This window comes from Ceratotherium simum, chromosome X, assembly GCF_057802395.1.
Source record: "Ceratotherium simum simum isolate JZ-2026a chromosome X, ASM5780239v1, whole genome shotgun sequence".
NCBI lineage: Eukaryota > Metazoa > Chordata > Mammalia > Perissodactyla > Rhinocerotidae > Ceratotherium > Ceratotherium simum.
The window spans coordinates 90,689,644-90,713,074 of NC_141940.1; the positions used below are offsets into that span (position 1 = coordinate 90,689,644).

Here is a 23,431-nt window from a genome sequence, read left to right on the forward strand (position 1 = left end):
TGGATGGGCCTTGAGGGTATGATGTTAAGCAAAATAAGCCAGACAGAGAAAGACAAATACTCCATGATTTCACTCATACGTGGAAGATAAACAAATACAAGGATAAAGAGAACAGATTAGTAGTTACGAGAGAGGAAGAGGGCTGGGGGTGGGCGAAAGGGGTAGAGTGGCACACACGTACGGTGATGGACAAAAATTAAGATGGTGAGCACAATGCAGTCTTTTCAGAAATTGATAAATAATAATGTACACCTGAAGTTACACAATGTTATAAACCATTCTGATCTCAATAAAATTACTGGAAAAAAAAAGAACAGCTATGGAAAAAAATGGGGAAAACAAAATGTTTCCAGACATTTTGGTTGGTTTCCAATGTTTCATAATTGTTTGTTCATTCATTTCTTCATTCAGAAAATATTAACGTAACATTTGCCATGTGCTGGGCATCATTCTAGGTGCTGGGTACGCCACTGTGCACAAAATGAAGTCCCTGTCCTCGTGAGCTTGGCTTGAAACCCAAACTGTTTCCTGATGATAAATGCCTAGATAAGAAGTGGCTGGGGGGGCCCCGTGGCTTAGTGGTTAAGTGCGCACGCTCCGCTGCTGGCGGCCCGGGTTTGGATCCCGGGCACGCACCGACGCACCGCTTCTCCAGCCATGCTGAGGCCGTGTCCCACATACAGCAACTAGAAGGATGTGCAGCTATGACATACAACTATCTACTGGGGCTTTGGGGGAAAAAATAAATAAATAAAATTATTAAAAAAAAAGTGCCTGGAATGAGTGGTATGAGTATTTTTAAGGTTTTTGATATGAACAATGTTTTTTCATGTTTGTTTACTATAGGTATCCCTCACTATTTGAACTCTAGTCATCAGAATTTAAGAACTGAACAGATTTGAATCAATGTTCCAATGAAATCCTGAACTCTCTGATACTCACATCTAAACCAAATAAATTTGGCTATTGAACTCTTGCTGTCTAAACTCAGGGGGAAACTATTTGGATAGTAAAGGATACTTTTCAGTGGCCACAGAGCACTTTGACTCAACACCTTCCAAAGGCAGACCCCGTTCATAATACGTTTCTAGGAAGCTGGACTGAATCATAATATATGAGGACCTCCACAAAATAAGTATATTTCTGGAAAACATAAAATGCCAAAATTGGCAGAAGTAGACAAAACAATAATCAAAAACCCAGGCCCCTCCTTTTTTGTGTGTGAGGAAAATTAGACCTGAGCTAACATCTGTTGCCAATCCTCTTTTTGCCAAGGAAGATTGGCCCTGGGCTAACATCCATGCCCATCTTCCTCTACTTTATACGTGGGACGCCTGCCACAGCATGGCCTGATAAGTGGTGCGTATGTCCGCGCCCAGGATCCGAACCCGCGAACCCCAGGCCACTGAAGCAGAGCGCGCAAACTTAACCACTATACCACCAGGCCGCCCAGGCCCTTTTAAAGGTGAGTTTTACCAAGCCTTCAAGGGGCAGATCATTCTTATACAAGTTTCTCCAATAAAGAGAGAAGTAGCAAAAGCTGCCCAATTCATATCATGAGGCTACCTTGATTCAATGCCAGATAAATACCAGAAAAGGAAATTAGAGGGTCACTTCACTAATGAACACAGAGGCAAATATCCTAAATAATACAGTATCTAGTCAAATGTAACAGTGTTTTAAAAATATACATACCATTACTTAAATAAATTTCCTGCCAAAAATTCATGAGTAAACATTAGAGAAACCCAAATTTAGAAACACCTACAAAGCAACTGACCCGTACTCTTAAAACATATCAAGGTCATAAAAGACAAAGAAAGACTAAATAACTGTTCCAGACTAAAGGAGACTAAAAATACAAAGTAGCTCAATGCAACACATGATCTTGGATTGGATCCCGGATTAGGGAAAAACAGGTATAAAGGACATTATTGGGACAACTGATGACATCTGAATATGGATGTTATATAAGACAAAAGTATTGTATAAATGTTAAATTTCCTGATATTGGTAAGTGTACTGTGGTTATGGAAGAGTAAGTCCTTGTTCTTAGGACACATATGTTCTAATACTTAAGGGTCATGTCTGCCACTAACTCAAATGATTCAGAAAAAAAAATGTGATGTATATGGGGAGGAGGGGCAGAGGGGAGGAGGAGAAGGGGGAAGGGAAGAAGGGGGAGAGGAAGAGAGAGAAAGGAAGAGGTGGGGGAGGAAGGGAAAGGGGGAAGGGAAGAGGAAAAGAGGGAGAGGGAAAGGGAGAGGTAGAAGGAGGGGAGGGAAGGAGGAAGCGGGGAGGAAGAAGGAGGGAGGAGGGAAGGAGGGGCAGGCAAATGTGGCAAAATATTTACAATTAGTGGTTCTGGGTAGAGGATATATGGGAGTTCATTGTACTTGTAACTTGTCTGTAAATTTAAAATTTTTTCAAAATAAGAAGTTATAGGGGCCAGCCCTGTGGCTTAGCGGTTAAGTGCTCGCGCTCCGCTGCTGGCGGCCCGGGTTCGGATCCCGGGCGCGCACCGACGCACCACTTCTCCGGCCACGCTGAGGCCGCGTCCCACATACAACAACTAGAAGGATGTGCAGCTATGACATACAACTATCTACTGGGGCTTTGGGGGGAAAAAATAAATAAATAAAATCTTAAAAAAAAAAAAGAAGTTATAAACATACACATACATACCATGATCAAGGAGGGTATATCTCAAGAATGCCAAGGATGTAATTTAATGCAAATTTATGAAATTAATGGATAAAAGGAGAAAAAATGCATGTAATTATGAAGTTCAATACTCATTTCTGAGCAATCTTAGCAAACTAAGATTAGAGAATTTTCTTGATTTATTAAGGACTACATTCTAATTTTTTTTTTTTTGTGAGGAAGATCAGCCCTGAGCTAACATCCACGCTAATCCTCCTCTTTTTGCTGAGGAAGACCGGCTCTGAGCTAACATCTGTTGCCAATCCTCCTCCTTTTTTTCCCCCCAAAGCCCCAGTAGATAGTTGTATGTCATAGTTGCACATCGTTCTAGGTCCTGTATGTGGGACGCGGCCTCAACATGGCTGGAGAAGCGGTGCATTGGTGCGCGCCCGGGATCCAAACCCGGGCCGCCAGTAGCGGAGTGCACGCACTTAACCGCTAAGCCACAGGGCCGGCCCTAAGGGCTACATTCTAAAAGCCTACAGCACACATCATACTTGATGGCTAAGCAGAAGGGGCTGCCTCTCAGGCCTGGACTGACTGCCTATATGCAGATGTCCCTTATGGGAAAGAAAATAAACTAGATTGTTTCAGCCATCATCCTTTGGATTTTCTGTTACAACCTGCCAAAATAAATCTTAATTTGTGCACCCAGCATCACTGAAACTATTTAACCATTTACTCTACTATTTACTTTATTTTTATTTATTTATTTATTTTAAAAATTTTATTTATTTATTTTTCCCCCAAAGCCCCAGTAGATAGTTGTATGTCATAGCTGCACATCCTTCTAGTTGCTGTATGTGGGACGTGGCCTCAGCATGGCCAGAGAAGCGGTCCATTGGTGCGCGCCCAGGACCCGAACCAGGCTGCCAGCAGCGGAGTGCATGCACTTAACCGCTAAGCCACGGGGCCGACCCTACTATTTACTTTAGTACACAGCATAACATAGTACCTATACACAGGTACTAAAAGTCCTGGACAATGGTGTAAGTGAGGAAAAAGAAGTGACAGAAGTGATTTGCACACAACGTGACCATCAGAATCAACAACGAACAATCAGAAATAACAAGAGACTACAGCAGGATAAGACAACTTAGAAAAAGCAACAGCTTTCCTCTACCCAGCAAATATCAGCTTGGAAAATACAAAAGAAAATAAGATGTCAATGAAAACTACTGAAGTACCTAGGAATCACTTTAACAAAGAATACGCAAGACCTGTATTTTCAGTTATTCAGATTTCTTTTTTAATTTTATTTATTTATTTATTTTTCCCCCAAAGCCCCAGTAGATAGTTGTATGTCATAGCTGCACATCCTTCTAGTTGCTGCATGTGGGACACGGCCTCAGCATGGCCGGAGAAGCGGTGCGTCAGTGCGCACCCGGGATCCGAACCCGGGCCACCAGCAGCGGAGCGCGTGCACTTAACCGCTAAGCCACGGGGCCGGCCCCAGTTATTCAGATTTTTATGTCCCTTAAACGAATTTTAAAATATTCTCTATAGAGGTCTTGAATGAGATGACTACTTACAAAGATGACAATTCTCCCCAAATTAATATATAAATTCAATGCAATCTCAATCAAAATTCTTGAATGTTTTTGAGGGACTTGATAAAACTTTTTATATAAAGCTCCACAAATGGCTAACTCAACTTGGAAAAATAAGAGCAAAGTGGGAGCTATTAAGACACTCTATAAAGCCATAATAATAAAAACATAAGATTCTGGTGTAAGAATAAGCAAACAGACCAACAAAACGAATCAGATCACTCAAGACAGATCCAGGTACAGGAGGGAACTTGAAATGAGATGAGCTCCACAAATCAACAAAGAAAGAATGGACTATTTAGGAGGTGGTACTGGGAAAACTGCCCACTATATGGAGGAAAATAAAACCAGAACCTACCTTATACCATATTCAAAAGTGGACTCTAGATGGATTTAAAGACCTTAATGCAAAAGGTAAAACTACAGAATGAAAACAATCTCTGTGATCCAGAGGTAGGAACAGAGAAGATTCTGAAAGCACAGATTCTAAGACAAAAAAGTGATGAATTTTAGCACACCAAAATTAAGAACTGGTATCCAGCCTTGGGGGAATCGTTAAGTAAAAGGCAGTAGGCACACCTATGGTGTCCTTAGGTCCAATTAGAAGCAAAGCAGTAATATACACAGGGCCATACAGACAGATCTTAAAAATGCAGTGCTGAGAAATACAAAGTTCAGGAAACAGAATGAAGACTGTAGCACTCTGCCATTTGTTTAAATTGAAGACACAGACACTGAAAACAACACTACATATTTCAGAAGGATACATTTCAAACCCAACAGAGCAGCTGCCTACAGCTATGGGAATTGGGAATAAAAAGGAAAAAATAAATATGGCAAGAGAAGGTCCTATACTGACCTATGATAGAAACCTACCTTGAACTGGAAAAGTATGATTAACTCAAACCTCTGCTCTTGAGGTCCTCTAAAGGCCAAAAGACAGCCAGTGGCTTTATTTGGTAAATCAAGTCTGAAGCAAGTGTGTCACCTACTCAAACTCAGAAACTGCCAGAGAACACTTCCAGTGAATACCACCCAAAATGGAGTGCCTTTCAAAAGACGTTTTTAAACAAAGTCAAGACTGAATAACACCAGATGATGACCACATCTCAAACTTGGGCTTACTTTTCAGAAAACAAAATATTATAATTCTGCATTTTTCAAAGGGGTGGCAGTAGAAGAAACTCTTTGTAAGACATTAAAAAATTATTTCCTCCCTGACTTTTTATAAATCTACTGACTTTGAATAGAGGCTTTCAGGGCGAGTTATGTCTGCTTTCCTATGCAATCTTAAAACGTCAAAAATAGATCATCTGCATTGGACTCAACTGGGGTGATCCACCAGCATAGTGAGGATATGGCCCAGGATCTCTGTATTTTACCAAGTGTCCCAACTGTTTCTCATTTGTATCAGAGTTTAAAAATAACTGTACAAGAGTGTCCCTTCCAAGAGAAGTATCATGCCAACTTCAGCCCACCCTGTCCCTGAAGTCTCCCGCTATCTGACCTGGCTTGCCCCACACTTGTCTTGGACAAATTCCTGACTCTGAAGGCACCAGTCCCATCTACCCCTCAAACCCAAAGCTACAGCCCACAGCTCTCCCCTGAGAATCCACGGGCACTTACAACCCCCCACCCATCTGCCCTCCACCTCTGCCTGTCCTCCTGCAGTGGCTGTCCACACCTTGGTGAATGGCACCACACACCTCTCTGGGTCAACCTAACTGGAAACCTGGGTACTAGCCTCCATTCCTCCCTTTCTCTTGATCCATTCCCACCCTCACAACCAACCACGGCACCATGGCACCTGTCAAGCTGTTTTGAACCACCTGGAAACTGTGTGGTCTCCCTTGTGAGACCCTGAGTAAGAAGGCTGCAGTCTTATCGATCTCATTCACCACTGCACGCCCAGAGCCTAGCACAGCTCCTGGCTCACAACAGATGCCGAATAAATGGCTGCTGAGAAGAAACCAATCATCTGCTGTGCTGTTTCCTCTGCCTGGAAGCCCCCTCCTAGCACCTTCTTGGATCAATTCTCACATGGGGACAAGCTTGGTAGTGGTGGGAGCGGGTAACTCACCGTCTTTCATACTCCATGTCCTGATAGGGCCTGCGGGGACTGTTGGGGCCCCTCCTCAGCCGCTGGCTCCGTTTCACTTCCCAGCTGCCCCTGCTGCTGCCACCATGATCTGCCAGCCTGGGTGATGTCTCCTGCAGGTACTCTGGGGAGAATAGAAGGAAGAAAGGGGTCAAGGCAGTTGGGGCAGAGAGGGCCTCCTTGAGAAACCCTCGTTGTCAAGGCTCTCTGCTGTCCTTTAGCCCAGGGATGTTGTTTTCCAACTCCTAGTGCTCCTGTGGACCAGATTGGGAAGGCAGCCCCTACTTGACCTGCTCCTTCCTTTCCCCACAAATGTGAGGCTAGAGCTCACTACCCTAGAAACAGCAAGGTCTTCAGCAGAGAGGGAACAGACTTCATGGTGCCACCCATTCTGTGACCAGGGCTTTGCTGTTTGAGACTGGTAGACGAGTTCAAGCCCGGAGCTACCTGCCCCCCGGGGGGGCTCTTGGTGCTGCATGACTTGTCCGAGATCAGGCACATTAGTCATGCAGGCAAGACTTCACAACGGGAGTCCCAGTCTCCAGGCTCCTTCCATGGGCCCTCAGGTATTTCATCCTCCCAACAAGATGCTGGCTGCCCCTTACAAGACGGTGGGAGAGCATGAAAGGCTTAGTGGGTGAAGGGGCTAACTTGGCAACAAGATAGCTGCTGCCTCCCTGGGCTCCTGGCCAACACAGCTTTGGCCCTCACACGGCAACTGGCTCAGCCCTGAGCCCCGTCTCTTATGCGCAGCCAGGTCTCAAGGCGGCTCTCTCCCCGGGGCTCTAAGCCCATGTTATTCAGAGGAAAAAGGAGTCCTTTCGGAGGCTGTTCCAAACCACTGTGCTATTCTGCTAGGATGGAAGGGCAGTCACTTCACCCAACCCTGAGGGCTGCGGTGAGAACTAGGAAGTCCTGAGAGCCACGTGACCCGCCCAGGGGTCATCACGAAATATCCCAGAATCTTCAGGCCCCGCCCTCTGAACAAGAATCAGGCAAATCCAGGCAGTAACAGCACCTGCCCAACACTAGGTTGCCACCACACCTTTCCTCCATGTACAGTATACACACACACACACACACACACACACACACACACACACGAATTTTCTCTTCCTCCTCAAGCCACAGGGAACCAGAGTTACCTGCTCCCAGATGGGAAAAAGTTAGAATCACAACCAGGGGCCCCAGTGGATGAGAGCCAGATACAAAACCCTCAGTAGACTCCGGCAAAGGGGCCAGAGTCACACACTGCTATCCACAACAGATAGGGACCAAAGTCACATACACAGGCCCGGAATAACCGCGGCCCCAAATCACAGACAGGAACCCACAATAAATCCGGGCCATAATCATACACTGAGACCCTCTTTCAATGGATGAGTGTCAGAGTCAAAGATACAACCCCCCAAAAGAAGGGGCAGTAAGTCATACATACATTCCTTGCACTCCCTCCCCACCCAGTAGGTGGGTTAGGGCCAGTCGTAAGAAGACTCCCTATGGTTAAGGACTCCTCCCCATGGATAAGGACCAGAGTTACAGACACAAGGATAAAGACTAGAGTCATACAGACGTTCTCCCTCCTCCCCCACCCAAGAATAAGGACCAGAGCCACAAAACACTTCCCCATGGATAGATAAGTACCAAAGTCACACAGAACAGACTGCACACCCCCTCTCCTATGGATAAAAAGCAAAGTCGCAGACACCCGCTTCCCCACGGATAAAGTTCGGTGTCGCGGAGTAAACCACAGCGGCCCACTCCCATCCGTCCCTCCCTTCCCCCAACCCGCGTGCACCCTTCCTGTGTCCCGATCGCGCACGCGCCTCTGTTCTCAAAAGGAAAAAAAAAAAAAGACCCCCTCCCGGGCTCAGACTGTGCATGCATCCCTCGGTTCCACGCGTAGCCCAGGCCCGGGCCCGCAGTCCGCCCTCCCACCTCCTCTACACCCACCCCCGCCCCCGGCCCCTTACCTCCGCCCCCACGACCAGCGTCGACGCTCACCTTCTCGGCCCGGGCTGTCAAGGGAGGGCTCCCAGACATCACCTCGGCCCGCCGCCACCTCCTCCAACTCTCTCAGCTCAGCCGGAGCCGGTCCGGGCAACAGCCAAGTTCGAGGCTGGAGGCGGAAAGGCGGAGGAGGGGGGAGGGGAGAAGCGCCAAGAGCGCTACCCTCCCCGGGAAACCCACTGCCGCCAACTCCCAGCCGGCCGCGATCACCAGCACAAAATGGCGACGACGAGAAGCGAGCCGGCGCTTCGACCACCATCCACCTACTAAGGGAGCGCGCTCTGGCCGGCCTCATCTATTGGTCGCCGTCCGCCGTCGGCCAGCCCCTTCCTGCTCTGATTGGCAAGCGTCTGCCACCTCCCCACTCCCGGTGCGAACGCCCGAAGTCGAGAAAAGGAGCAGCTATTGGCCAATCCGGCAAGGCCCGCTTTTTAGAAGCTTGGCTTCCTTAGAAGATGAAAGACAAGCGGAAGCCCCGCCCCTTTCCCCAGAGGGCAAGGGAAATCTCTCTGCGATTGGCTGGGAACTGAATCCACCCAAATGTCACCGCTTTCTTCTCAGCAAGGAAATGAGCAGACCTCTCAGTCCGAAATTCCACAGCCTGACTGAGAGGATAAGAAAATGGTTGCTACCATGAAGCCATGACAGAGGGAGGGAAAGAGGGCTACTTAGCGCCTCACTCATTTGAAAACGAAATCCAGACTCGGGACATATTTAGTGCGGCCGGGGCGGAGCGACAGTTATCGCGCTCGGGCCAACTGCAGCTGCGCAGAGTTGCATTTCCGTCCCCGCCCCTGAGAGCCTGCAGAACAATCTGACATGGCGGCCGGGCTGTTGGGTTTGTGCGCTCGCCGCCTTTTGGCAGCAGCGGCGACGCGAGGGTTCCCGGCTGCCCGTGTTCGCTGGGACTCCAGCTCCTCTAGGGCTGTGATCGCTCCGTCCGCTGTGGCGGGAAAGCGGGCGCCGGAACCCACTATACGCTGGCAGGAAGACCCAGATCTCGAGGACGAAAACCTCTATGAGAAGGTGAGAGGGAGAGGAAAGGGGACGCCGGAAGGGTCAATCAGGGGCCAGCGGACGGGGAGCGGTAGAGGACGTTCTTAGGGGGCTGAGGATTGCGCAGCTGGCGAAATCCTCAAAGACTTGGGAATTTTGCCTACCTTGTTTTCCTCTTTTGTCCCCTGATAATCTTCAGTTCAGGGCCAGAGGCGAGATTGGCCTTATTTTGCAGACAGATGTCAAACTTGAAGTGGGCACTGCTCAAAACACATTAGAAGCAATATAGCGTAACGACAATAATACTAAACATTGATATGGAGCTTGCTCAGTGCCTGTGTTCTAAACGCTTTACTTACGTTAACTTTCTAATCCTCAAAACAACCTTATTTCGAAGTAGGTGCTATTGGTATACTCATTCTACAGATGAGAAAACCGAAGCATAAAGATGTTAAGTGACTTGCCTAAGCTCACATAACTGAATGTGTGGCGGAACCAGGTCTGCTGTGCTGTATTGATAGCAGAGCCTCTGAAATCAGAAGGCCTAGGTTGGAAAACAGGCACTGACAGTTGCTCACCTATGTGACTTGGACAAGTAGCTTACCCTCTTGGTGCCTCAGTTTCTTTATAAAATGGGGAAAGTATTAGGACAGCTTCTAAAAAATAAAATATTACGCCACCTCATGTAATTAAATGAGTCAAAATGCTCAGCGTTGGCACTTAGTAAGTACTCAGCATTAGAAGGTGTTAATTATTGTTGCCACTTTCCACCTCACTGGGATATTGTGAAGTTTGCGTATGTGAAAGGCCTGGCACATAATAGGTATTTCATCAATACTAACTTCTGCTGGGGGAGCTTGGAAGTACAGGATGCTTGTTCACTTGTTCATTCATTCCATAAATAGTATGGAGGGCCTGTATATGCCAGGTGCAGTTCGGGGCCCTAGGGGTTCAACAGTGTGGAAATCAGATAAAGCCCTTGCTCTCATAGCTTATATTATAGTGGAGAACACAGAAAATAAACATGTACAATATTTGGAAACAGTAACATAGAGTATGTAATTGATAATAATATAAGGTTAATATGATACAGGATCTGAGGGGATGCTTCTTTGGTAAACTAATAAATGCTAGAAAGAAAGTTAAGCAGGATAAGTCCACGGAGAGTGACTTGGGGGTAGGGGGCTATTTTATTAGGTTGAACCATGGGAAATTGCCAATATTCAACCATTTTGACCTATTCAACCTATGAAAACCAGTTTCCTGTAGTTCAAATTAATAAACAATGTGACTAGGAAGGGAATGCCTCCTAAGGGAAATGATGATGAAGCCAAGACTTTGATGGAGGCGACAGATCCAGCCATGACAAGATCTGGGGGAAAGGCTTTCCAGGCAGAGGAAACAGCATGTGCAAAGACCCTGTGGTGGGAAGGAGCTTGACAAGTGCTAAGAATAGAAAGAGAGGAATTTAGGGAGGGAGGGGAGATTGGTCCAAGATGAAACTGGAGACCAGCTTATGCAGGGCCAGCATAAGGCTTTGTGGAGCAGCAAGAAGCCCTCATCGACTTCTTCTTCTCCTTGCCACAGAACCCAGACACCCACGGTTATGACAAGGACCCTGCTGTGGACCTCTGGAACATGCGGGTTGTCTTCTTCTTTGGCTTCTCTGTTGTCTTGGTCCTTGGGAGCACCTTTGTGGCTTATCTGCCTGACTACAGGTGCATGGGGTATCCAAGAGAGTGGGATGGGTGGGAACAGAGGCAGGGGTAGAGATCGAAGGGGACTCTGCCAGGAATCCTGTTCCTGCACCATTGGGGAATGGGGAGCTAAGATGGGGATTGGTGTCCAGTGAGGCTCCCTCACATCTGCCCCACGCTGCTGCCTCCAGGATGCACGAGTGGGCCCGCCGGGAAGCTGAGAGGCTTGTGAAATACCGAGAAGCCAATGGCCTCCCCATCATGGAATCCAACTGCTTTGACCCCAGCAAGATCGAGCTGCCGGACGATGAGGACTGACCGGTTGCCTAGTGGGGCTCAAGGAGCACCACCTTCTCCAGCCCCTGCCCACCATTCTGCCCTCTCCTCAGAGCACCTAATTAAAGAGATTGAAAATCTGGCTGGTGTTGATTTTGTTGTGAGGGAGATGTGGGAGTGGGAGTGTCAGGCCTTAAAAGGGCCACTGCAGCCTTTTCTGGGTGTTCTGATTATTGCTGTGCAACAAACACCCTAACACTTAGTGGCTTAAAACAACAATTTAGTATTATCTTTCATGGTCCTGTGGTTGACTGGGCTTGGCTAGGTTCTTCTTGGGGTCTTGGCTGGTTGCAGTCAGATGGTGGCTGGGGCCGGAGTCATCTGAAGGCTCCACTGGGCTGGATGTCAAAGATGGCTTCTTCACTCACTTGTCTGGCCCTTCAGTCTTCTACAGGGCCCTCTCCCCAGCAGAATAGCTTGGGCTTTTTATATGGTGGTTCAGGGCTCTTCTGGATGGGGGTGTAGCATATAGGAAGAAATTGATGACGGGGGCCAGCCCGGTGGCGTAGCGGTTAAGTTCATGTGCTCCACTTCAGCGGCCCGGGGTTCACGGGTCGGATCCCAGGTGCCGACCTGCACACTGCTCATCAAGCCACGCTGTGGCAGCATCCCACGTACAAAAGAACTAGAGGAAGACTGGCACAGATGTTAGCTCAGGGACAATCTTCTTCAAGCAAAAAGAGGAAGATAGGCAACAGATGTTAGCTCAAGGCCAATCTTCCTCACCAAAAAAAAATAAACAAAATTATTAATGAAAAAAAAAAGAAATAGCAGCCGTCTTTAGGGAAAAGCTACCACACTGGAACCTCCTACGTTGGCAGAAAGGCCAGGGCGCCCAGGGATTGAGGGTGGTGGGTCAGAGCAGGGCTTTCTATTGCTGAGGATGAGTGTTTGTCTCCCTCCCTGACTTCTGTTTCTCTCTGGGCTTGGAGGTTTCTGCCTCTGTGTCTTGGTGAGTCTGGATGCTCCTCTCTTTCCTTCTGCCCTAAATCTGGGTGGTCTCTAACTCAAGATGCACACCTGTGTGTGTGTGTGCGCGCGTGTGTGTTTCTCTGCCCCCTCCTCTCTGTCTTTCTGTGTCTTTCTCTCAAGCAGGAGGTCTCTCCCCACACACCCCCTCACTTCTCTCTGGGAATAGGCTGTTTGCTTGCATCAGGGGCTCACTCTTTAAGCCTCTCTCTCGATCTGGATCTGGATCTGGATCTGGATCTGGCAGATGGAGTAGGAACTTGGTCTGGGGCTGGCTGTCTTTTTTTCCAGGGATCCTCTCTTAGATCCCTGTTAAATCCAGATGCCTGGGCTCCCCTTCATGCCCCTGGCATCTCTGCCCTCTCCCTGCTGGACCCACCAGCAGAGGTGATGCCCCTACCCCTAGCTCCTGAGTCTATTTGTATGTGACTAAGGTGGGTGCGATGTCCACATGAACCTTCCTGGAAGTGAGCGGTGTCACTCCCTGAGTGCTTCCTTGTGGGGCCAGTCTCCCAACTCAGGATAGGCCCCAAAGCAGAGAATACTAATGTGTAAAGGGAGTGCTCTCCACCCTCCAGCCTGCGGTTACTGGGACTGTGGAAGTGACAGGCATGTTGTCCCAGCCACCAAGTTCCTGAGCATATTGAGGTACTACTCCCTGTAATAAACCTCAGCCTGTTGCAGCCATGCCTCACCATCGGCCCAGAGAACACATCACCCCACCCACCCCCACCAGGATGTAAGCTCCATGAGGGCACGTATTCAGCTGTCTGTTCACTTAGAGCAGGGATTGGCACAGCATGTGCTTGCGAAATGCTGGTATTGTTACTTCTGGGGTGGGTGCCGTCCCCTACCATCAGTGCCCTTCAGGCTACGGCCCCTGAGGATGAGCACTTCCAATCCCCCAACTCTGCCCCCTCATCTCAGGCTCTCTAGAAACCTCCATTCTGGGCCATGCCTTGCCCCCTTTCTGAAGGCAACGATACCACCTTCCTCCTCCCTCATTGTGGCCCTGCCACACTGGCCACCGCTTCTTTTCTTAAACCATTGAATTGAAATGTACATACAGAAAAGTATACCGTAAGTTTACTTCTCATTTACTTTTTACAAACTAGACACACCCATGTAACCAGCACCCAGGTCAAGAAAGAACGTGAACAATCCCAGAAGCTCCCTTCAGGTGCAACCTTCCCCCCAAGGGTAACCACTCTCTCAACTTCTAACAACGGAAGTTAGTTTTGTCTGGTTTGGGACTTCATATAAGTGCGTTCATACATTTTTGTGTCCAGCTGCTTTCAGTCAGCATGATGTTTGTGAGAGGGAGCCATGTTGTTACATAGTCAGTAGTTTGTCCAGCCTCATTGCTGTCTTCTCTTCCATTGTATGAATAGACCACACTTCATCCATTCCAATGTTGATGGGTATTTGGGTAATTTTCTATTTGGGGCTATTAAGAATAATTCTTCTTGGGGGCCGGCCCCGTGGCTTAGTGGTTAAGTGTGCGCGCTCCGCTGCTGGCGGCCCGGGTTCGGATCCTGGGCGCGCACCAACGCGCCACTTTTCCATCCATGCTGAGGCCGCGTCCCACATACAGCAACTAGAAGGATGTGCAACTATGACATACAACTATCTACTGGGACTTTGGGGGAGAAAAAGGGAAAAAAAGGAGGAGGATCGGCAATAGATGTTAGCTTAGGGCCGGTCTTCCTCAGCAAAAGGAGGAGGATTGGCATGGATGTTAGCTCAGGGCTGATCTTCCTCACAAAAAAAAAAAAAGAAGAATTCTTCTGTGAACATTCTTGTACATATCTTTTGATGGACATATGCACTCATTTCTCTTGGGCACATACCTTGGAATGGCACTGCTAAGTCTTGGGGGTGGACACATGACCAGCTTTAGTAAATCATGCCAATTTTCCAATCTCCACTTCCCCGGTAGCAAATGCCACATCCATGCCGTTACTCAACACTCTCCATCTTTTTCATTGTAGCCATTCTGGTGAGTGACTGACCTTTTAAGGACCACATTGGGATGAAGGGGTGGGAGTTGAGTGCCTACCGTGTGCCAAGCCTTGACAGTGTGCCGGGCACTGACAGATAACGGGATCCCTGTCCTCAGGAATTTCCCAGGGTGGGGGTGGGGCCAGTGTGAGTGGTCAGAGAACTTAAAACACAATGTTTTCACCCTGTGGATATTTGAACCTGGATATTTTGGACTCAGCTTTTCTCTGGCAACATGACAGATACCAACCTTCTTCATCCTTCGATCTATTAGAGTATGTATTATGTACAAGGCCCAGTGAACAAGACAGTCACAAGTCCCCAGAGCAGACACTGTCAGTTCCCTGCCCATATCCCTGTGGCCAGTGTGCGCTGGCCAACTGCCAACTGCCAGGGTCTGCATCTCGTCACTGGAGGGCTTCCTCTCAAGCTGCAGAAGGCTGTTCTGCCTCTGGGCCTGGCAGGCTGGAAGGACCAGAAAATGAACACCCCTGGCAGCAGCACTCAACCAATGACTGATGAGAGCTGGTAGATAAATACACCTGCCCCCTTGCCCCACAGATGGGACGTCTCTAAGGTGTGTGTTCTCCACTGGCCCCCAGAGCTCTGCGGTGGGAAGATGCTCCAGTTGCCCACAGTGCCAAGTCGCTTAATGACAGTCTTCATTGGCTGCCTTTTCTTCTTCGTCTCCCTTCAACACGCCTCCACTGCCCCACAGGTGCTTCCTGGAATCACGTCCTAAAGACTTCAATCCTTGTCTCAAGGTCTGCTTCTGGAAGGATCCAAACTAAGACAGTCTCTGTCCTCAAGGACTTTACCTCAAGGTGGTGGGTAAGACGGAGGGTAAACAAGCACAGAAATCAACAGATGAGATAAGTTCCGCCAGAAGGCCAGTGTGGTTGGAATATTGTGCTTACTGGAATCACTGGAATCTTCCAAGAAAAGAGTAACTAGAGATAAGGTTATAGAGGTAGTCATGGGCCAGATCCATAGGGCCCCATGGCCATGATTAGAAGGGGTTTAGCTTTTACACACTACACAAAGTTGACCAGAAGCTTACTGAAAACTCAGCAAAGCTCATCCCAAACAATTCTGGACTGTGTAAGGGAGACTGCTTACAGTTTTTCTCATGGATTACCCAGGAAATAAAAACAAAATATCTGATCATAAGCACAAAATGACTATTACTGATAGACACAAGCACCACGGAATAAACTGACCACAGCTAAAACTGTGAACTTTAAAATGTGTTGAGGGAAAACTGATGGAAGGACCCAATGTTCTCAACAAAACGTGAACCTGCAAATTTTGATCCTGAAACATTAGACTTGATGAGAACTGGCCACAAATAGAGCTCAGAATGACAGGAGCTATTCATTCAACAGATATGTACTGGGTGCCTCCTGGGGCCAGGCACTGTTACAGGCAGTGGGGATGCAGCAGGGAACAAAAGATTCAAAACTGCCTGACCTCCTGGAGTTCATATTCTAGCAGAGGGACACAGACAATAAACAAGGCAACAAATTACATTATTTGTATGTTGGGAGGTGATAAGTATGCATTAAATTAAAAATAAAGCTGGGAAAGGGCATCATGACTGCAGGGTGGGAGAAGCTTGTATTTAAATAGGGTAGTCAGCTTAGGCTTTGTTGAAAGGTAATTTTTTTTGAGGAAAAAAATGTGAAGAAAGCAAGAGATGAGCTACACAGATACAAGAGCATTTCTGACAGAGGGAACAACCAGTACAGTCCCTGAAGCAAGAATGTGCCTGAGCTGTTCAAGGAGCAGCCTGAGGCCAAGGAGATATCTGGGACAAAGCTATTATTGCTGAAATATGACACAGATAAGAAAAATTGATGCGTGAATCGAATTGTCACTGGAAAAATTAACCTGAAAATGATTCATCCAACTGAAAACCATTTAAGAAAAACGAAAATGGCCAAAATTGGCTTTAGGTGGCATTGAACAAAGAATTAAATTGGCTCAGAATTCACTCCAGGGCAAAGTTTTTTAATAGAAATTCATCTGAGGTGGTATAACTCCAATTTTAGATGTTAATATTTGTAAGCAGAGCCAATACATCAGAGGTCAATTGCATGTGAGTCCGAGGAGCGAATCCAGAACCAACCAGGATCCAGGCAAGGCAGCTTGGGATCAACCATCATTGGAAGGGTTCATTCACTCATTCACTCACTCATTCATTCATTCATCTCACAACTATTTACCAAGTACCTACTGTGTGACAGGGACTGTAGCGGTGAATGAAACAGGCAAAGATCCCTGCCCTCTTGGAGCTGGCTTATAGTGTGGGAGACAGATAACAAATGTAAGGAACAAACAACCATTTTGGGTAATGATAATTGCTAGATAAATAAGTAAGATGTAGAATATGCTAGTGATAAGTGTTAAGGAGAAAAATGAAGCAAGAAAGGGTGTAGTGAATATTTGTGTGTGTGTGTAAATTTTAGCTAGAGTCGCCAGGGAAAAGGCCTCACTGAGATGACATTCGAGAAATACTTAAGGAAAGTGTCTAACTGAAGAGAGAACTTTGAAAGAAGAGCCATGATTTCAAGACAGTCTAACACAGTGGTTAAGGGCACAGATTCCAGAACCTGGGTTCAAATCACAGCTCCCTCCACACCAAATGTGTGACTATATTTATGTTCCCCTTTGCCGTCTTTATCGGCAGTGGGGCTGACGACATTGACTACCTCCTAAGGATGTTGAGAAGATTAATCTGAGAGTGAGTGCTTATAATATTGCCTGACACAGATTATATGTTTGTAAGTATCGGCTAAATGAATGAATCCTCATTAACATTAACATAGTAACCATGGAAGTTTTTTAATAAGTGCCCTGAAAAGGGAAATTGTAACCATGGTTTGGGGAATGTTCAGATGGTGGACCTGGGATGGGAGGTGGTTTTGGAACCCTGGCAGTCACCACCAAGAGGTTTGGGGTCTGATATTGAAAGTGGTGGTTCCTGAAGATGAAGAAGCCAATCGGGGCCTTTTGTGGAAGTTGTCAGAAAAGCTGCAGGATTCTTGGAGTCAGTTGTCTCAAAGGTAGAGAGGGTCTGGGAAACTATGCCAGGGTCAGAATGAGGATCCAGGGTCTCAGCCAAAGTTTAGGAAAAGAGCAGCCATGGGCTGGCCCCGTGGCTTAGCGGTTAAGCATGCGCGCTCCACTGCTGGCGGCCCGGGTTCGGATCCCGGGCACGCACGGCTTCTCCCGCCATGCTGAGGCCGCGTCCCACATACAGCAGCTAGAAGGATGTGCAGCTATGACATACAACTATCTACTGGGGCTTTGGGGGGAAAAAATAAATAAATAAATTTAAAAAAAAATGAAAAATAGAGGGGCTGGCCCAGTGGGTAGTGGTTAAGTTCCTACACTCTGCTTTGGCGGCCAGGGGTTCGCAGGTTCAGATGCTGGGCGCGGATGTATGCACTGCTTATCAAGCCATGCTGTGGTGGCATCCCATATAAAGTAGAGGAAGGTGGGCACGGATGTTAGCCCAGGGCCAATCTTCCTCAGCAAAAAGAGGAGGATTGGCAGTGGATGTTAGCTCAGGGCTGATCTTCCTCACACACACACAAAAAAAGTGTTTTGGATCCGCGTCCAGGTTTTTGTTTTCCGTAATGCGACTGTGCCCTTCCAGTCAGGGAAACCAACACTGCCCCAGGGCCTCCCTTCCCTCGTGAGACTGGGCACCAAACACGACACCTTAAAAGGATCAGCAGAAAGAAGCTGGGATGGGCTCAGAACCTCTTTGCAGGCCCGCCTGTCTCTGTGCCATTGACGTCCGGGAAGAGGCTAGAGCCAATTGTGACAGATCTGTGCGCCAGTGGCAACCCTTGGGTTAATCAGCTGTTCATCAGAGCAGCTTTGACGCCTTTAGACCGCGGGCTCTCCAGCTGAAAGGGCAGCGGGTGGCCAATCAAGAGCTCTCGCTCCTGGCGGGCTGGCTGTGCTGAACGAGAGGGCGGAGGGCTCATTGACTAGGCGGCCTGTCGGTGAGGATCGGGTCTGGACCCGCCGCTCTTCCGCGAGCAGGGGGCGGGATGGGGATTTGATTGATAGCCTTTCCAACCAGTGAGAACGTCTGAGCCGCGTGTCGTTCGGCAGTCGAGGGTAGGGTCTTGCTTTGACTGACATGCTTATTATCCAATAAACATGTCAGCTTGAGCTGGGGGCGGGGCTACTGGTTGCAGAAAAGGCGGGGTCTTGTCCTTGACTGACCTTTGTTTCGCTTAACAAGGAAGCCCAAATTCCACAAGTAGCACCCCCCATCTGTATTTAAGAAGGCTTATGATACTTTAAAAAGTTTGAAAATCACAGCTTTAAAGCAATTTAGCTTTCCCGTGCTGGACAGAAACGGCAGCCTCACTGCACCTGTGAAAAAGAGCAGCTCTTAGAGAAGGTGGTCTTAGGAGTGAGGACTGGAAATAGAAGTGGTTCTTAGAAGCAGCTTAAAGGCAGTTGGCATAGAATTGAAACTTGATTTGAGGTTTTAGGGCCTGAGACACTGAGATGGAGGAGGTTGTCTGATAGAAGGTCTCTGGGGAGAGTGATGGGGATTTCTGGGGCCAATGATGGAGGCCTGTGGGGATCAGTAATGGATGGGTAGTGGTTAAGGTCAGTCTGAGTCACCCGTGTAGACGCCCATAGTAAGAGTCTGTTCTCTGATGAGACCAACTGAAATCAAGCAGCTGATGGAGCTTGCACTGCCCAGCTCACTGCCATTGTCCCGCGGACACGGCAACACATCCAACATCAGAGACTGGACAGAAAGTGAAAGACTCTGTGTTTCTGATGCAGGCCATTTACAGTCTGACAGTGGTGCACCCAACAATGGACCAACAGTCAAAGTATTGGATAGACATTCCATGCTCCCTACCATCAGCAGATATCGGATATTGTTGAGCATTGAACAGCCTCCTCAAAAATGGACTCAAAAGGATTTCAGACTCTACTTCTCTCACTTTCTCCTGGTCCACACACCTTAGTAAGGCAGTTTGGTCACTGAATGGGGCTGTCCCCAGAAAGAAATCATCTCCTACTGCATACCTCCTGGATGGTGATCAGGACAAAAGAGGTGAGTTACAGAGACCTATTTTGAAAATTTGGGATTCTGCCCAGCCATTCCTGGACACAATGTATCTTTCTTTCCCCTCACAGCAATCCCAGGCCAGCCTAGTTGGTAACCCTCTGGGTGGCAGCTCAGCTCAAAAGGGGCCTAGGGGATTTGAACTTTGTTCTGGTTTAGTCACCTGGATTCTCTTGTTGGATGGACATGGTCCCAGATCATAATGACGGCATTAAGTGGTGGCATCCCCTATAAAGTAGAGGAAGGTGGGCACGGATGTTAGCCCAGTGCCAGTCTTCCTCAACAAAAAAGAGGAGAATTGGCATCGGATGTTAGCTCAGGGCTGATCTTCCTCATACACACACAAAAAAATGCCTTTCATCCTCTTGCACCTGACCCTTCTGGATGAAAGGTCTGGGTGCAAGCAGGGGATGATTGGATAAAAGTGAAGTTATAGGCCCTGGGATGGGAAACATTGATTTCATGGGCGTGGAAGGAAAGTCCTTGGGTTAGACCCTGCGAGGTTCCAGGTGGGGAGACAATAAATGCTCTCTTTGTCCCCTAGATCAAGCACTGGAGCCGGGCAAAGCAATTATATGGCTTCCCGGAGTCAAGCAGCAGGTGCAGCTGGCAATCTGACCTGCTGCCAGGTTTGTCATCACTTCCTTGCAATGACAAAAAACAGAAAAATTCATGTGAACATGGCGGGTCCTAAACTATTCTGCTCTACCCGGTGCATCAACATAAGCTCCTGAACGCAGACCTCCCTCATACCCACACACACGCGGGCCAGTGTGACCTTGTTTAGATCTGGCTGATTCATCTGATCAGTCTTTGGGTGGTGAACATGATGTAATCTACACAGAAATTGAAATATAATGATGTACATCTGAAATTTATATAATGTTATAAACCAATGTTACTAGAAAAACAAAAACAAATTCATCTGCCTCTCCTGACACCCAAGTGGCCTCAGGTTATGCCATGTTTAGCAATTGGGCTACTAGCACTTGATGCCACCACCCATGGGACTTAATCAAACTAATGTAATGGTGATCTCAACCAAGTTTGACGACAAATTCTGAACTGAAATGAACCATGCCCCTTTGGTTTATATATATGTTTATGGTAGAAAGAATGGGGAACAGAATGTCTTTCCATTGGGGATGGGGTTTGTTTTTGGACCCATGTATTGCCCCCTATAATTATTGACAGTGACACCAAACATCAGCAAGTCAATCTAAACTCCTTTGTGTGAGTTGCAGCGTAAGAGCCTGGCCTTAGACTACTTCCTGACTGTCTAAGAATACAAGGCCCTGACCACTCATTACCTTGGCCATTTCTCAGGGTAGTGTTGACACTGAGGGACCTTGAGGGATGAGATAATGTCTCCCTCTGGAACGAAAAACAGGCTGGATTCCCCAAGCTCAGCGTTTCTTGGCTGTGATGTAAACACACAGCGTGTGCAGCATCCACTCGTCACCCCTGTGGGACTTGGAGGACATGGGACACCAACATGATGTGCATGCTGCTTGCTGTGCCATGAGTAGTAAAATCCTTTGTCTCTGCCCCAGGAGTCTCGTGTCTTCTGTCAGCATTTATAAAACTTGTTAGCTTGCAGGAGGGTAAAATCTCAGACCCTAACAATCAAGAATCGAGGGATTTTTCTGTGTGCTCTGACAGTCCCTATGGTTTGGCCACTGGCAGTTTTTGAAGGTCAGTAATCAGCGCTAGTGGTGGCAAGGATGTGGCTCGAGGATTTGAATCCTGAGGTAATTAGTGATTGGAGGTCTTCGAGGCTGCTGATTTAGGGTCTCTGGCTGTCAATCACTGGGAGAGGAGCTGTGGCACTAATGTTTATGTGAGCCAGTGAGGAGTGACACTCTGACTGGGGTTTCTTTGGTCCCTTAATTGGATTTTTTGCGGGTCAGTGACTGGAGCTATGTGTCATTAGTGTTTAGGGACTTTTCCTGTGGGAAATAGAGCTGCCCTGGGCCCCAGATGAGAATGGGTCTTCAAGAAGATATGGAATTGGATTTTTCTTAGGTAATGGTCACCCTTTAGATCCAGACCTACCTGCATTTGGTACTTAGCTCTACCACTTACCAACTGTGTTAGAAAAACCACCCAGTTCTCCCTCTTCAGTATAGGAAAAAACCCAGCCCTCGTCTTCCTATATGTCTCCTTTAATGTCAGACAGAATGCTTCATTTCTGACACTTCTGGTCACCAAATGTGAGGAGCTTTTTCCCCACACCAAGCAATTCTCTGCAACACCAGCTGGGTGTCCTACAATTTAACTCAATTTTGACACTATCTACCTGGAGATAGTGTCAGATCCCACAGGCTAAGGCTTCAGTCCCGTGAGACTGCTCACCCTACTTCCGATGCCAATCCCAGGTTACCCACAACTTCTGTCTGATTTGACTACAAATTGGAGGTTCCCACGACCTCTTGTTCAGGTTTGATTAATTTGCTAGAGCAGCTCCCTGAACTCAGGGAAACACTTACTTACATTTACCAGTTTATTAAAGGATGTAATAAAGGATGCAGATGTGTTTACTCACCTGGAAGCTCCCTGAACCCTGTGCTATTGGGATTTTATGGAGGCTTCCTCACGTAGACATGATCAATTATTAACTCCATTTCCAGCCCCTCTCCCCTCTCTGGAGAAGTGGGAGGGGGGCAGGGTTGAAAGTTCCAAGCTTCTAATCATGGCTTGGTCTTCCTGGTGACCAGCCCCCATCCAGGAGTCATCCAGGCCCACCGAGAGTCACCTTATTAGAACAAAAGATGCTCCTATCACTTAGGGATTTACAAGGGTTTCCAGAGGCCTGTGTCAGGGATGGGTCAAAGACCAAATATTAGAACAAGCTCCTAGTGCTCTTATCACTTAGGAAATTATAAGGGTTTTAGGAGCTCTGTGCCAGGAACTGGAGACAGAAGCCAACATTTACATTTTCTGTTATCTTACACCAACATAGTTTGACTTTGGTCAAATTCCTTATTCCTTCTGAGTCTCAGTTTCCTTATTTATAAAATGGAGATAATAGATCATATAATACATATAGTATATAATATCTTAGTATTATTGTGGAAAATCCTCACCATGTCCATAGTGTAAGACCATACACAGTGTGGGGGAATAGGGACAGTAACACACTGAGACACACTGCTATGGATTCAGGACTTGGAGGATGGGAGGACAGTGTAGTTGGGGAGTGGCTTTTGGTGAAGCAGGTTGGTAGCAAACTGCCCACTGTCTGTGGTAAATCTGATCTCCGTGTGTCCTATCAGCTTCCATGGTTTGACTCAGAGAAAGGCCAGCATGGAGACAGTCCTGGTACAGATCTCCTGGTTTTCTGCCCTGTAGGTTTCTGGGAAGTGTTCAATTTTGTTAGAAGGTAGGCTGTGTAGGTTCCCCAGGATGTGCATTGGAATATCCAGGAGCTCTGTTTTAAGCATCCATGGCACTGTCACCCTGCAGCCTGAGCTCTTGACCTGAGCCTCACAGACCTGCACCCCCAAAATCACTGACCCCACAGACCACTAATCCTTATACCTTTTATCTCTTCTTCTGGTCTTACTGAACTGGCTAGAATCTTCAGTACAATGGTGAAGAGGAATATTGATAGTAGAACCGTTGTCTTTTTCTTGATTTAAAAGGAAATTTTGCAACATTTCCCACTGAGAATAATATTTTTTGTAGAGACCCTTTATCAGGTTAAAGAAGTTCCAATTTCTTCTTACTTTGCTGAGAGTTTTTTAAAAAATTCTAAATGGATGCTAAAATTTGTTAAATGCTTTTTCTGTCTTTCTTGACAATCACGAGTTTTCTCCTTTAATTTGTAAATATGGTAAATTACATTATTCAATTTTCTAATAACAAACCAACTTTGTATTCCAGGGATAAACTCAACTTGTTATGATATATTATCCTTTTTATATATTGCTAATATTTCATTTAGGATTTTTGCATCTAT

General features: G+C 47.1%; 3 protein-coding genes across 11 annotated transcripts in view; 2 read left to right on the forward strand and 1 right to left on the reverse strand.

Annotated features, from left to right (window-relative positions):
- RBM10 (RNA binding motif protein 10) overlaps positions 1–8,635 on the reverse strand; it is a 29,810-nt gene extending 21,175 nt beyond the window's left edge. For 5 of the 9 annotated variants that reach the window (XM_014791008.2, XM_004434977.3, XM_014791005.2 and 2 more), the window contains exons 1-2: positions 8,356–8,635; positions 6,334–6,475 (exon numbers count right to left, since the gene is read on the reverse strand). In XM_014791008.2, coding sequence (XP_014646494.1) covers positions 6,334–6,475; positions 8,356–8,620 — 407 coding nt within the window. In that variant the 5' untranslated portion in view covers positions 8,621–8,635. Of the gene's footprint in view, positions 1–6,333; positions 6,476–8,324 lie in introns of all 9 variants that reach the window. The other 4 variants (XM_087427185.1, XM_087427184.1, XM_087427183.1 and 1 more) reach the window with 1 other exon arrangement.
- Positions 1–23,431, forward strand: part of LOC101398697 (uncharacterized) — a 727,039-nt gene that overhangs the window by 136,769 nt on the left and 566,839 nt on the right.
- On the forward strand, positions 8,862–11,472 carry NDUFB11 (NADH:ubiquinone oxidoreductase subunit B11). Its single transcript, XM_004434989.3, has 3 exons — positions 8,862–9,387; positions 10,945–11,075; positions 11,246–11,472. The coding sequence occupies exons 1-3, from the start codon at positions 9,181–9,183 to the stop codon at positions 11,370–11,372; spliced, it is 465 nt and encodes a 154-aa protein (XP_004435046.1). The 5' UTR covers positions 8,862–9,180; the 3' UTR covers positions 11,373–11,472.

Bases quoted from the DNA above. Each gene is read 5' to 3' on its own strand.
- NDUFB11 (XM_004434989.3), top strand. From the start codon at position 9,181: ATGGCGGCCGGGCTGTTGGGTTTGTGCGCTCGCCGCCTTTTGGCAGCA. The intron at 9,388-10,944 runs GTGAGAGGGAGA...TCCTTGCCACAG, and splicing joins ACGAAAACCTCTATGAGAAG to AACCCAGACACCCACGGTTA. The intron at 11,076-11,245 runs GTGCATGGGGTA...TGCTGCCTCCAG, and splicing joins GCTTATCTGCCTGACTACAG to GATGCACGAGTGGGCCCGCC.